The sequence below is a fragment of the Nerophis ophidion genome, linkage group LG28, assembly GCF_033978795.1.
Source record: "Nerophis ophidion isolate RoL-2023_Sa linkage group LG28, RoL_Noph_v1.0, whole genome shotgun sequence".
Lineage (NCBI taxonomy): Eukaryota > Metazoa > Chordata > Actinopteri > Syngnathiformes > Syngnathidae > Nerophis > Nerophis ophidion.
Genome location: NC_084638.1, coordinates 32179870 through 32195590, shown reverse-complemented (window position 1 = coordinate 32195590; position 15721 = coordinate 32179870). Strand labels below are relative to the sequence as shown.

Sequence of the window (15721 nt, the reverse complement as noted above, 5' to 3'; positions counted from 1 at the left end):
CAGGTGTGACATACCTGTTGTTGGTGTGTGCCATGTCTCTCAGGTGTGACATACCTGTTGTTGGTGTGTGCCATGTCTCTCAGGTGTGACATACCTGTTGTTGGTGTACCAAAAAGTTCTATCTTGGTTTCATCTGACCACATGACATTCTCCCAATCCTCTGCTGTATCATCCATGTATCCATTTTGTTATAAACTCAACTCGTCGTATTTGGAGAATACTAAGTTGCATCCCAAGAACACCATACCTACTGTGAAGCATGGGGGTGGAAACATCATGCTTTGGGGCTGTTTTTCTGCTAAGGGGACAGGACGATTGATCCGTGTTAAGGAAAGAATGAATGGGGCCATGTATCGTGAGATTTGGAGCCAAAACCTCCTTCCATCAGTGAGAGCTTTGAATGGTTGACCAAATACTTATTTTCTACCGTAATTTACAAATAAATTATTTAAAATTCCTACAATGTGAATTCCTGGATTTTTTTTTCACATTCCGTCTCTCACAGTTGAAGTGTACCTATGATGAAAATGACAGACCTCTGTCATCATTTGAAGTGGGAGAACTTGCTGACTAAATACTTTTTTGCCCCACTGTATGTATACATTTTACAGGACTCTCATCGTCTGCCTCAGAGACCCAAGTAGTTTTTAGTGTATTATGCAAATGAGCCATGTTAGTCATTGTAGGAGCCAGATCATGTGTGTATGTCACGTGGTGTTTGTGGATGTGTACACAAGGAACAGAAGCATGTGTCACGTGACATAGGTGGCCGTCACCATAAAGAAGGTTTTTTTACCTGTACTCAAGAGGGAGAGAGGAAAGAGTAGAGCTCGGTAGCCATCATTTCTGCTCGGTTGGTAGAGTGGCCGTGCCAGCAACCTGAGGGTTCCAGGTTCGATCCCCGCTTCTGCCAACCTAGTCACTGCTGTTGTGTCCTCGGGCAAGACACTTTACCCACCTGCTCCCAGTGCCACCCACACTGGTTTCAAAATGTAACTTAGATATCGGGCTACACAATGTAAAGCGCTTCGAGTCACAAGAGAAAAGCGCTATATAAATATAATTAACTTCACATTAAATCAAATAATTTACTGTATTGTGAATTGTGATTGAAAAGTATGCCAAGAATAAACGTGTGGAATGTTTATTAAAAATATGTATCATGGAATAAAAACAGGGGGCTTCACGGTGGCAGAGGGGTTAGTGCGTCTGCCTCACAATACGAAGTTCCTGCAGTCCTGGGTTCAAAATCCAGGCTCGGGATCTTTCTGTGTGGAGTTTGCATGTTCTCCCCGTGAATGCGTGGGTTCCCTCCGGGTACTCCGGCTTCCTCCCACTTCCAAAGACATGCACCTGGGGATAGGTTGATTGGCAACACTAAAAAAAATTGACCCTAGTGTGTGAATGTGAGTGTGAATGTTGTCTGTCTATCTGTGTTGGCCCTGCGATGAGGTGGCGACTTGTCCAAGGTGTACCCCGCCTTCCGCCCGATTGTAGCTGAGATAGGCGCCAGCGCCCCCCGCGACCCCGAAAGGGAATAAGCGGTAGAAAATGGATGGATGGAATAAAAACAGTATTTTCCAATAGATGTCCTTTACTTGACATTCTGTCTTGTCAGTCTCCCGCTACGTGTCTTGAAGCCTGCAACAAAAAGTACGTTTACCACACTTACAGTATAATCTACAAAAGGTTTATGTGTATCAAAACACATGCAAACTTGTTAGCACACGCAAAGCTGATCTAAATATTTGTCGATTAATGAGCAAAATAAGGAGTGCAATCCATCCCATCCATCCATTTTCTACCGCTTATTCCCTCCATTTAACATATTTGTCTTAATGATGTATGCAGAAAATATGTTGATTATCAGAATGCCCACAATACTGGGAGGAGAAAATGCAAATACAAATCACTCAACATGAACAGTGAGATTTATCAATGCTGAAAGTGTCCTGCAGGCAGTATCGTGCCTCTTAAAAAGTCTGAAATCTGCGTGCAAACTGGCATAGTTGCACACAGGGCTGTGAGAAAGGAGGCCATCACGCTGCAAAGACAACTGACATAGTTGCACACAGGGCTGTGAGAAAGGAGGCCATCACGCTGCAAAGACAACTGACATAGTTGCACACAGGGCTGTGAGAAAGGAGGCCATCACGCTGCAAAGACAACTGACATAGTTGCACACAGGGCTGTGAGAAAGGAGGCCATCACGCTGCAAAGACAACTGACATAGTTGCACACAGGGCTGTGAGAAAGGAGGCCATCACGCTGCAAAGACAACTGACATAGTTGCACACAGGGCTGTGAGAAAGGAGGCCATCACGCTGCAAAGACAACTGAACAGAGAAGCCTTTGTTCTACGTGTGCATGTCATATTTGGACTGTTAGAAATAAAAAGAAGAAGATATATATTCAGCAATATCATTTTATAGCTGCTGGACAACTTAAAGGGCCGATTAAACCAAAGTCTATTAATTTATGTTGTTTTTTAATGGTATTCCTTTTTTGATTTAGAAAATATGCACCGTATTTTTCGGACTATAAGTAGCAGTTTTTTTTTCATAGTTTGGCCGGGGGTGCGACTTATATTCAGGAGCGACTTATGTGTGAAATTATTAACACATTACCGTAAAATATCAATATTATTTATCTCATTGACGTAAGAGACTAGACGTATAAGATTTTATGGGATTTATGGATTAGGAGTGAGAGATAGTTTGTTAAAGGTATAACATGTTCTATATGTTCTAGTTATTTGAATGACTCTTACCATAATATGTTAGCTTAACATAGCAGTTGCTTATTTATGCCTCATATAACCTACACTTATTCAGCCTGTTCTTCACTATTCTTGATTTATTTTAAATTGCCTTTCAAATGTCTATTCTCGGTGTTGGCTTTTATCAAATAAATTTCCCCCCAAAAATGCGACTTATACTCCAGTGCGACTTGTATGTTTTTTTTCCTTCTTTATTATGCATTTTCGGCAGGTGCGACTTATACTCCGAAAAATATGGTATTGAACAAATATATAAACGCAACACTTTTGTTTTTGCTCCCATTTATCATGAATTGAACTTAAAGATCTGAAACTTTTACTATACAGAAAATATATATTCCTCTCAAAAATTACTTACTGGGTGACATGTCCGGTGAGTATGCTGGTCATGCAAGAACTGGGATGTTTTCAGCTTCCAGATCCTTGCAACATGAGTTAGTAAATGTTATTTATAAAGGTGATGGCCTCGGGTGATTAGTACAACAATGGGGCTCAGGGTCTCGTGACGGTATCTCTGCGCATGGAAAATGCCATCAATAAAATGCACGTGGTTTCGCTGTCAATAATAACATACCAAAACCTCTGTATTGTGCCAGACGCCATTGAGTGTGAGCATTTGCCCACTCAAGTTGGTTAAGAAGACAAACTGCAGTTAGGTCGAGACCCCGATGAGGACCACGAGCATGCAGATGAGCTTTCTTGAGACAGATTGATTGATTGATACTTTTATTAGTAGATTGCACAGTTCAGTACATATTCCGTACAATTGACCACTAATTGGTAACACCCCAATATGTTTTTCAACTTGTTTAAGTCGGGGCCCACGTTAATCAATTCATGGTAGTTTCTTACAGTTTGTGCAGAAATGCTATGGTTAAGCAAACCAATTGTTGTAGCAGCTGTCCGGGTGGCAGGTCTCAGCCAATCAATATGGTCTGCGGCTGTGAGGCCAGTTGGATGTATTGCCAAATTCTCTGAAACACCTTTGGAGGCGGCTTATACTAAACGGCCTGGGCTACTGGGTGTGAAGTTGGAGATGATGCAGGTGGAGGCCCCCTTGGTGTCCTGGGTTGTAGATTACCTGACTGACAGACCACAGTATATGCCACTGCAGGACTGTGTGTCTGACAGGCTGGTCAGCAACACCGGGGCCCCGGAGGCTACAGTACTCTTCCCCCTTCCTCTACACCATTTACACCACCCATTTCCACTATCAGTCAGAGTCCTGCCACCTTCAGAAGTTTTCTGATGACTCTGCGATAGTGGGGTGTATTGAGGAAGGTGATGACGAGGAATACAGGACACTGGTGGAGGACTTTGTCACATGGTGTGGAAAGAACCACCTCCAGCTCAATGTTACGGAGACCAAGGAGCTGGTTGTGGACCTGGGAAGGAGGAGGAGTACTCTGGCGACCCCTCTTTCCATCAAGGGGGTGGATGTGGACATGGTAGAGGATTATAAATACCTCGGAGTACACATGGACAACAAGCTGAATGGGTCAAAACACGCTGAGGCCCTCTACAAGAAGGGACAGAGCCGAATCTATATTTCCTTTGGAGGCTAGGATCCTTCAACGTCTGTACAAAGATGTTGAAGATGTTCTACGAGTCGCTGGTGGCAGGCGCCCTCTTGTACGCCGTGGCCTGCTGGGGCAGCGGGCTGAGAGTGAGGGACACATACAGACTGGACAAGTTGGTAGAGAAGGCCAGTAACAAGATGGGAGTGGAGCTGGACTCTCTGGCGGTGGTGTCAGAGAGAAGTCTAGCAAAACTCCTAGCCATTATGGACAACACCTCCCACCCACTACACTCGGACCTTGCAGAGAGAATGAGCACCTTCAGTGGAAGGCTCAGACTCCCAAAATGCAACACGGAACGACACAGGAGGTCCTTCACACCGACAGCCATCAGACTGTATAATGCATATGTTCCTTGACTGCACTTAAATGTAGAATATATTTATATTATTCATATATATTATATTATTTATTATTATCATTGTTTATTGTGAGCGAACTGTGGTGCTGAATTTCCCCCAGGGATCAATAAAGTACTTTCTATTCTATTCTATTCTTATGGCGGAGAAATAAACATTTAATTGACGGGCAACAGCTCTGGTGGACATTGCTGCAGTCAGCATGCCTACTGCACGCTCCCTCAAAACGTGCGACATCTGAAGCATTGTGTTGTGTGATAAAACTGCACATTTCACAGTGGCCTTTTATTTTGGACAGCTCAAGGCACACCTGTCAGGTGGGATGGATTATCTTGGCAAAGAAAAAATGCTCACTAACAAATGTATACAGATTTGTGAACAATATTTGAGAGGAACAGGTATTTTGTGTTTATAGTCAAAGTTTTCGATCTTTGAGTTCATTTAAATTGGGAACAAGAACAAAAGCGTTGCGTTTTTTTTTTTTGTATTTAGTATAACTCCTAAAAAAAATGTCTTGCAATATGCAGTTTGATCATTCCTGCTGCAAATAGTATACATACTGTGATTCTATATTGCAGAAAAGGTGTTAGATGATCGATATGTGCTATAATCTAATATAAGCCCCCCTCCAGTGTGGAGAGCATAATAACATGAATGTAGAGGGAAAGAAGTGTTTCCAAGGGCACATAATGCTTCTAGTACACAAAAATAGGGTGATCTGTGCCACTTTTGCTGCTATCAATTGCACAAAGTAGATCACATACAACACGTCCACCAACAGTACGTGCAATTTTATAGTTTGCGCACACAGATAAGTGTGTGGGAATTGGATCCTCAAAGATCAGGCTCTTAATATTTTCAGAAAATGGGAGTATTATTAGAATCAGACCTGCAGCTGGCTCTGTATTGTTCTTTTTCCTCCTGCCTGACGTGGATTTCGGTTCTTGCTGAGGTGTGTTTGCTGATCTTCTTCTGGGTGTGGCTTCTTCTTGAGGTCCATTTTCTTCTTCCTTTGCTGCTTTTGTGGGCTTTTTGGCTGCTTTTTTCTTCACTGTGCTGTCAGAGTTGTGTTTCCTGGACACCTGAAGTACAGCCACAATGGGGTTAGATTTCTATGTGCTGGTGGTGATTACCTACTGAATATACCTTTTTCTTGCGGGGGTAATCATGGTCTGCATCTGTATCTTTTCTCTTTTTGGCCTTTGGAGACTTTGATTCTGGTGTGTGAGAAAAGATAAAGACACACTAAGCTTTCTCTTATGTGTAATGGTATCTCAACTATTTTTTCTGGCGTTTACCTTTAGGAGCCATAGGACCTGGATCGCCCTGAAATGACACCATTTTATATTAGTCAATACGTGCTACAAATATAGTTGTTACGTATGAAAATGTGTTTGCATACTTTGAACCACATAGTCCTGCCATTGTGGTCGCGTACAGACTTCATTCCATCCACATAGTAACACTGCAACCAGGCCTCAAAACCTGAGTAGTCTTTCTTCTCTGGATCGTAACCTTTCCCACCTCCATAAACAAAAAGTCTAAATAAGAGGAGCACCTTTGTGTCGTTGTCTTCCCCCCACCCCGATCAACCTTGAAACATGGATTCTTACCTAAGTTCACCACCTCCAGCGGTACTGTGTGGCAAAGTCTGAGCAGGTCTGTATTCTCCTCTTCCATTTTGTCCTTTTTGGCTCCCTTAACATTTTTGGGCAAAATAAACTGTTAATAATCGAGGTAAAATACTTGTTTGTACTTATTTGACCTTTTTGCTATGGATCTCCTTTTTTACAGCTTTCTTGTCTTCACACGCATCCTCTGACTCGAGGCCTTCCAGCACAGTCCGGGCAGGCACAAAGGGTGGAATGTTCAACCTGGAAGACACGCATGGGCATCTTTCCAAAAACAGAAGGTATTTTGTGTGGAAACAGTGCTACACTTTTATAGTAAACACATTTCCAAGTGAAATTAGGAATTGCTTGTTTATTCATCCAAGATGATTAGAATCTGGGGAATACAAAAACATTCTTCACTCTCCTTTTCAGATCACGGTGACCTGAGTATGTATCTTCATTCAATGGTCATTTCTTTTACAGCAGGCTCTTTGGTGAAGTGTAATATTATTGCTAGGAGTCTTGCAAAAGTACTTCACACAGTGGGCACGGCTGTAACAAAATAACACTGCAATGTACTGTCAACATGTACAAAACCCCAAACCAGTGAAGTAGCACGTTGTGTAAATGGTAAATAAAAACAGAATACAATGATTTGTAAATCCTTTTTAACTTATATTCAATTGAATAGACTGCAAAGACAAGATATTTGATGTTGGATCTGAGAAACTTTTTTTTTTGCAAATATTAGCTCATTTTGGAATTTGATGCCTGCAACATGCTTAAAAAAAGCTGGCACGAGTGTCAAAAAAGACCGAAAAAGTTGAGGAATGCTCATCAAACTCTTGTTTCCCATAGCAAAGCAAAATTGAAGATGAGATCTCATGTATGTCTTATATATATCTCCTAGACATAAAAGAGCACTAATGGAGACCAAAGTAGTTTTCTCATTCTTCTCAAATGTATCTCCTGAGAAATAAGGCTCACAGTGAGCACTATGAGAGATCTCATAGTTGTCTAATAGTTATCTCTTTTCCCCATTTCAACTAAGACCAAAATGAGAGATGAATGAGCTGGTCTCCAATATGTCTCAATTATGACTCAGTGAGAGAAACACCTGGTTTTGTTTCTCACTACTCACTGTTTGAGTTCTCAGATGTCTCTTTTCTATTTCGGCAAAAAGACAATTGATGAGTATTGGTTTCAATATGTCTCAATGATGTCTCAGTGAGAGATATACTTGGTTTTGTCTCTCACTGCTCACTATTTGAGTTGTTAGATATACCCGTTTTCTAAAAAAATGCATTTTAATGGGCTCAATTTAGTTATACCTCAATCATATTCCAGTTGATCTCATGCCAACATTGGGAGAAAATAATGAATTCAGACAATATGGATATATGGTCTGTAATCTAAATGGTTTATTTAAATAAAGTTGGACTTCATTTGTTGATTTCTTATCCACACGTCATGTACAGTAACTCAGTGACTACAATTGTGAGATTTAAAACTGAACCCAAACAATACTGATATGATCACAAGACACTTTGTAAGAGCTTTTAACATTTGTGAACTTTCTAGAGCAGTGGTTCTCAAACTCTTTTAACAAAGTACCACTTCAGAAGATATTTGGCTCTCCAACCACCATCATAAGGACTAATATTAAAATGCAGTAGCATAGTAGGCCTATGTATTCATTAAAAAAGACAGTGGCTTTATTAAACAAGTAAATGTAATATATTTGCCACTGAAATATTACACACAATGCAAAAACATCATCAACAATGATACTCCATATACAGTACATATTTACAGAATCCACGGCAACATCACATCAGTGTGTATTTTCAGAGCATTTATAACAATGATTAAAGATTTGATTTGTGGCTTCTTAGGCCAGTTCAGTTCTTCATTATTTCAAACTTTTCAAGTGTGTTGGGGAAATGAACTGCAATCACTATGCCAGGCATAGATGTGAAGTCAAGGAAAACAACTTTACCCAACATGTCATCCAAGAATACTACTGTACTGCAGAGGTTTCCAATAGGGGAATAACATGACTGCATGTCTCATATGTTACACTATCTTGCAGCAAAGAAAAACCTGCATGTTTATATTCACCAACGAGGGCCCATTTGGCACATGAATGTGCTGTGGTAAACAAGAAATCAATCTGTACATACTTTAAAAAAAGGATTAGAACCTTTCTTCTGACACACTGGTCCCACAAAGCAGGCATTTTATTTGTTTACTTTCTATTGGCCCTAAACAATTCTTGGAGGATTTATGTAATATAGTAGGCGATGATGCAGAGTGGGATAAAAAAAAGTTTTGGAACTTCTGCACACTGTTTAAGCAGTCTGTGTTCAGACTATCGGGATAAAGCAACTTGAACATTTTGAGCATATGGCTTAGGGCCTTACCTGTGACTTTAGGACAGTTTACATAACCCATGCTGATCAGAAGGCACTCTGCCATGGTTTCTGATGCATTGTCATGTATTGGTTTGTCTGTTGTGTCCTTGAAATTGGACTCTTCTGCACACTCCTCACTCAAACCATCTTCAAATCCTTCATTAAACGTATGTCCGTCATTGTACATCCAATCCCCTATATCAGGGAGAGCTTCCTCAAATGATTGAAATGGATCATACTCAGCATCGACATGTCATTCAGTTGTTAGGCCATCAGGAGGATGTATGAGGGCTGATCTGGAAAATGGTTTTCCATTCTCTTCGATGGTCAGAAGTAGAAATATTTTCATGTGCTGAAATTAAAATAGAATACAAATCACTAAAGGTTTTTTGATAACATTTTGTCACAAGGCAAAACGTATAACATCTCAGCATATCGCTCACATTCTTACACTCCAAAGTTTGTCACATTTGAGCAGGATTTGCTTTGTGACAAAATTCACAGCAAAACATTATTCAGCCACAGAAGACGGTGGGTGTACCTGGCAGGTGGGGAGAGGCTTGATGTTCCAGAGTGGTACATCCTGCACGGTCACCTGAAGGTTGGATGTGTTCCATTTGAAGAGCAGTGTTTTGGGCTCCTTCAGGGGGCACCGCCTCATGCAGTGTTACCCTGCTGCTACCCCCTGACACAAAGAAGAGGAACCAAAAAACTCTAAAGATTCAAATCATTGAAAAAAAAACAGGCAAAAACATGCAAAACAAGAAGGAAGTTGACATAAATTGAATACATTATACAAATCCAGCTAATGGAATCCATTTCCTTTTTCCCCACATCTTGAGCGCATTGTAGTTCATGTTTACGTATCTTCTGTGTTTGTGGTAACACATCATCCACAGTGTTAAATGTAACTCATCACAATACAACACACACTATAAAAAGAAAGTTGTGGATGCTAATGCCAATCATTAGTAAATACACAACAGCAAACCAAACCTATGAGAAAGGATCTTGACGAGGGATGCAACATTATTCTAAATATAACCTTATTTTGATTTCAAAATTGTCACAATAATGCCGTGATGTGTGACGCTATCAAACGAGAACACCAGTCGCTGTGTTTTTTTCTGACAATATTAAGTGGGCTCATCTGAGAAGTAAACTGGTTCTCCCATGAAAACCCGCCGTGTGGGAAAACAAGGTTCAAACGGGACATTATAGAAGGGCGAAAAAGTGGAAGTGTGCAGGAGTGATGGGAACGTTTGTGCTTAGGTTAGCCGAGGAATTGTTGCTGTGAAATATTTCTGTGCCTATAACTGTCGTGTTAGTTGAACCTTAAACAAAGTCTGCATACTGCAAGGTAAAGCATGCCACGTTCATCCAGACCATTTCCAAATCGACCCAGAGCCCTTGCAGCTCACCAGAGGAAATGTGGACATGCACAAAATAAGACATTTGCTGACACTACACACCACAATGTCTACAATAAGTTAGGGAATAGGAGTAATATATTAGAATGAGTTATATGTTAGAACCGTTATTTGGAAAATATCGTTCATGTGAAACCAAGATGTCAGCAAGGGAAAATATGCATTTGTGAGGTATTTACATGATTAAAAGTCAAATTATTAGTTAACTCTTAAGAATCAGTATTCTACAAACTAATACAATTTGGACTGCAAAGGGCAGTTTCTTAGGAAGTTCAAAGTTTAAAAACACTCAACTAAACAGCAGTGATGTAACAATATCAAAATGTCATATCACCGTTACTGTGACCAAAATGATCACTGTTTGCATTATAATGGCAGTATTGTTGAATGTGCTAAAAAGGTCATCAAACCCACAATAATACCAAGTTGTATTGAAAAAAAAACATACCGGACACACAGTATAGTTTCTTGGCAAAAGAAACATTATTGTTCTACATTAGTTACACTGGATGTTTACTGTTTATGTCAGTTTAAAGACACTTATTTGAAAATGTTGGTTTTTGTGTGTTACTTGAAATTCTGCACCATTCCTTTGCACCTAAAATACCTGTTTTTAATGATAAATATGATTACAACATATGAAAATGATGTTTGTGTTCAATTACAGTAAGTGTGTTTATCCTAAACATTCCTCCCACGTCATTTAACACACTTTGACATTTTTGTAACAATATCTTACCCTGGCTTTAACACTATGACGATATCATACCGTGAAATGTTGATATTGTTACATCCTTAGTCATGACCTGATGTTACCTACCAGCTTTAACTTGGAGGTGAAAGGTTCCAAAAACATGAATTACACATGCTGAGATAACTCCTATTTGAAGTTTCATTCTTCATATGTGCTAATGTAATCAGGGTCAAAGAAAGCAATATTTTCATGTTTGTTCCTGACAAACTGTGGACAGCTTTTTATCTGTAAATCTCAATCAGAACTAATTGACTTCAAGAAAGAACAGGCATATACATATAACTTACTTGGACATTGCTGGTCATTCTCCACATTCACATAGGTGCATGCTGCAGGACGGGATGACTGCAGGAAGAAAAAGAAAGTATCACATATTATATCTGCTGCCAGTTTAATGCACCACCACTATACCAGTCTACTCAGCAACTTTACAGTCCTTCTTGATCTTTTATTTGATTCCACTTCTTTACCAGTTCTTCTTCATCGTTTTCCAGCTTTTCCTTTTGTCATTTCGACACTCCAATACTATATAAATCAATCAATCAATCAATGTTTATTTATATAGCCCCAAATCACAAATGTCTCAAAGGACTGTACAAATCATTACGACTACAACATCCTCGGAAGAACCCACAAAAGGGCAAGGAAAACTCACACCCAGTGGGCAGGGAGAATTCACATCCAGTGGGACGCTAGTGACAATGCTGACTATGAGAAACCTTGGAGAGGACCTCAGATGTGGGCAACCCCCCCCCCCCCCTCTAGGGGACCGAAAGCAATGGATGTGGAGCGGGTCTAACATGATACTGTGAAAGTTCAATCCATAGTGGCTCCAACACAGCCGCGAGAGTTCAGTTCAAAGCGGATCCAAGACAGCAGCAAGAGTCCCGTCCACAGGAAACCATCCCAAGCGGAGGCGGATCAGCAGCGTAGAGATGTCCCCAACCGATAGAGGCGAGCGGTCCATCCTGGGTCCCGACGAGCGGTCCATCCTGGGTCTCGACTCTGGACAGCCAGTACTTCATCCATGGTCATCGGACCGGACCCCCTCCACAAGGGACGGGGGGACATAGGAGAAAGAAAAGAAGCGGCAGATCAACTGGTCTAAAAAGGAGGTCTATTTAAAGGCTAGAGTATACAGATGAGTTTTAAGGTGAGACTTAAATGCTTCTACTGAGGTGGCATCTCCAACTGTTACCGGAAGGGCATTCCAGAGTACTGGAGCCCGAACGGAAAACACTCTATAGCCCGCAGACTTTTTTGGGCTCTAGGAATCACTAATAAGCCGGAGTCTTTTGAACGCAGATTTCTTGCCGGGACATATGGTACAATACAATCGGCAAGATAGGATGGAGCTAGACCGTGTAGTATTTTATACGTAAGTAGTAAAACCTTAAAGTCACAGGAAGCCAGTGCAGGTGAGCCAGTATAGGTATATATGTATGTATATATGTATATAAAGGTATATACAGTATAGGTATATATGTATGTATATATGTATATAAAGGTATATACAGTATATATGTATGTATATATGTATATAAAGGTATATACAGTATATATGTATGTATATATGTATATAAAGGTATATACAGTATATATGTATGTATAGGTATATACAGTATAGGTATATATGTATGTATATATGTATATAAAGGTATATACAGTATATATGTATGTATATATGTATATAAAGGTATATACAGTATATATGTATGTATATAAAGGTATATACAGTATATATGTATGTATATATGTATATAAAGGTATATACAGTATATATGTATGTATATATGTATATAAAGGTATATACAGTATATATGTATGTATATATGTATATAGAGGTATATACAGTATATATGTATGTATATATGTATATAAAGGTATATACAGTATATATGTATGTATATATGTATATAGAGGTATATACAGTATATATGTATGTATATATGTATATAAAGGTATATACAGTATATATGTATGTATATATGTATATAAAGGTATATACAGTATATATGTATGTATATATGTATATAAAGGTATATACAGTATATATGTATGTATATATGTATATAAAGGTATATACAGTACAGGCGTAATGTGATCAAACTTTCTTGTTCTTGTCAAAAGTCTAGCAGCCGCATTTTGTACCAACTGTAATCTTTTAATGCTAGACATGGGGAGACCCCAAAATAATAGGTTACAGTAATCGAGACGAGACGTAACAAACGCATGGATAATGATCTCGGCGTCTTTAGTGGACAAAATGGAGCGAATTTGAGCGATATTACGGAGATGAAAGAAGGCCGTTTTAGTAACGCTTTTAATGTGTGCCTCAAAGGAGAGAGTTGGGTGGAAGATAAATACAGACAAAGGTTGCTGGAATATAGGTGGAACTTCTTGTAAATGTAAAACTCTATATTATGTGTTCAGTAATGTATATTGTTCCACTTCAAATGTTCTCTGAACATTTATTTCTCTCATTGTTATTTCACTTCTTGTTATTATACTTACCTCGGTGGAGGTAACTATCACAACTTCTAGCAAGGTGCTTGCGGCATTTATAGCTCTATTTCCGTAACTGCGTGACGTTCCAGTAGTTTAAAACAAATAACTGGTGTGTGTTAAAGTCATATAAATACCAAAAGAGAAACAATAAATGGTATTACTTACTTTCAGTTGTTATTCCTTCGATGCTGAATATTATTTCTTCCCATCGAAATCATTACATCCGCCCACTTAATGCGCATGCGTGTTTTTCAGGAAAAGCCAATCTGATTGGACAGATTCATGGAGTGCCGTGCCAAATCTCGCGATCTCAGGATTTACATCAAGTTCATTTTCTCCTTATATGTCCATCTGAAAATAGCCCTTTTTGGCTAGGACATCATTTTCAAATGATTTGAAAATGTATGCTTTCTATCAGACGGCGGCGGACATGACGCGTTATTTGCCATCAGTTAACGTCAGAAGAAGAAGAAGCGGGGAAACAGTAGGTGGCGTAACATTTGAAGGTTGTCAGTGCGCCTACCTTCAACTAAAACAAGGAAGAAGAAGAAAGCCAACACTTAGTTTTTTTTTTAAAGGTTTATTTATAAATGTCAACAATTACAAACAGTAAGACAAACAACAATATACAACATTATAAAACATTATGAAAACAGTACAAAACAGCGCCAGGGGGTTGTAAGTTCGAAATAATAAAAAAAAAGAATACAAACATATATATATAAATAATAAACAAAATGCAAAGCCGTAGGCTTATTCAGATTCATCAAACAACTTAAATGTGGAACACAGCATCATCGTTTTCACAGCTTTTTTGTTGTTAGAGGTAGAGAGCGTTTTAATGTAAAGTTCCAGATCTTTTTTAAAGGCACAAAAGATAGGACGGGTATTAAGAAACTTACATTTATGAATATAAAACTTAGCCAATAAAATAATGAGCTTGCAAAGGTAGAATTCCTTTTCAATTTTTTGTTCATACAGTGTAAAACCAAAAATCACATCTTTAAAGTAAAGCACAAATTTGTCATAAATATTGTCCAGGATGAAGCGACAGATGCCTGCCATAGTGATGGAGTGTTTTCACAAGTATAAAACAAGTGGTTAACAGTCTCTGGGTGCATGTTACAAAAGGTGCAGGTGACATCAATGTCCTTTTTGTATCTAACCATCACAGTCTTTACAGGGTAATAGCGATGGATGATTTTAAATGATATCTCTTTGACTTTGTTGCTAAGTAAATACCTGTTAGGAAGGGACCACGTTTTGGTCCAACAGATGTCATTTACAACATTATTCCATAAGGAAATGACATAGGAGACAGACACACAATCATTTTGGAATAAGCTGCGGATTTTTCTGTTATTTTTTTGATCAAAGCAAAGTTTCCCCACGGGAGTGTCAAGTGGATCATTCACAATGTTTACAGCAGAAAGAGGAGGTGTGTAAGCCATGTACAACAGGCCCTGCGATGAGGTGGCGACTTGTCCAGGGTGTACCCCGCCTTCCGCCCGATTGTAGCTGAGATAGGCGCCAGCGCCCCCCGTGACCCCGAAAGGGAATAAGCGGTAGAAAATGGATGGATGGATGGAATGTACAACATAATAACACCTGTTGGAATGTACAACATAATAACACCTGTTGGAATGTACAACATAATAACACCTGTTGGAATGTACAACATAATAACACCTGTTGGAATGTACAACATAATAACACCTGTTGGAATGTACAACATAATAACACCTGTTGGAATGTACAACATAATAACACCTGTTGGAATGTACAACATAATAACACCTGTTGGAATGTACAACATAATAACACCTGTTGGAATGTATAACATAATAACACCTGTTGGAATGTACAACATAATAAGACCTGTTGGAATGTACAACATAATAACACCTGTTGGAATGTACAACATAATAACACCTGTTGGAATGTACAACATAATAACACCTGTTGGAATGTACAACATAATAACACCTGTTGGAATGTACAACATAATAACACCTGTTGGAATGTACAACATAATAACACCTGTTGGAATGTACAACATAATAACACCTGTTGGAATGTACAACATAATAACACCTGTTGGAATGTACAACATAATAACACCTGTTGGAATGTACAACATAATAACACCTGTTGGGATGTACAACATAATAACACCTGTTGGAATGTACAACATAATAACACCTGTTGGAATGTACAACATAATAACACCTGTTGGAATGTACAACATAATAACACCTGTTGGAATGTACAACATAATAACACCTGT

The 15721-nt window shown here is 39.2% G+C and overlaps 1 protein-coding gene across 2 annotated transcripts; it reads right to left on the bottom strand.

The window, feature by feature from the left end:
* Window positions 1-2411: 2411 nt before the first annotated feature.
* LOC133545243 (endonuclease 8-like 1) lies at window positions 2412-13618 on the bottom strand. Of its 2 annotated transcripts, XM_061890629.1 has the most exons (7): window positions 11214-11236; window positions 6481-6589; window positions 6329-6413; window positions 6118-6239; window positions 6014-6041; window positions 5862-5932; window positions 2412-5797 (listed from the first exon to the last, which is right to left on the bottom strand). In XM_061890629.1, exons 1-7 carry the CDS (start codon window positions 11219-11221, stop codon window positions 5411-5413), a joined length of 810 nt encoding a protein of 269 aa, XP_061746613.1. In that variant the 5' UTR covers window positions 11222-11236; the 3' UTR covers window positions 2412-5410. The 2 variants fall into 2 exon arrangements, 1 of the variants encoding a protein (XP_061746613.1); XR_009804775.1 differs by adding an exon at window positions 13600-13618 and having other exon boundaries at window positions 5770-5797; window positions 6014-9427; window positions 11214-11271.
* Window positions 13619-15721: the final 2103 nt, after the last annotated feature.

Coding starts and splice junctions, on each gene's coding strand:
- LOC133545243 (XM_061890629.1), bottom strand. Junction 5,933..6,013: donor AGGTCCTATGGCTCCTAAAG/GTAAACGCCAGA, acceptor CTCACACACCAG/AATCAAAGTCTCCAAAGGCC. Junction 5,798..5,861: donor ATTACCCCCGCAAGAAAAAG/GTATATTCAGTA, acceptor GCTGTACTTCAG/GTGTCCAGGAAACACAACTC.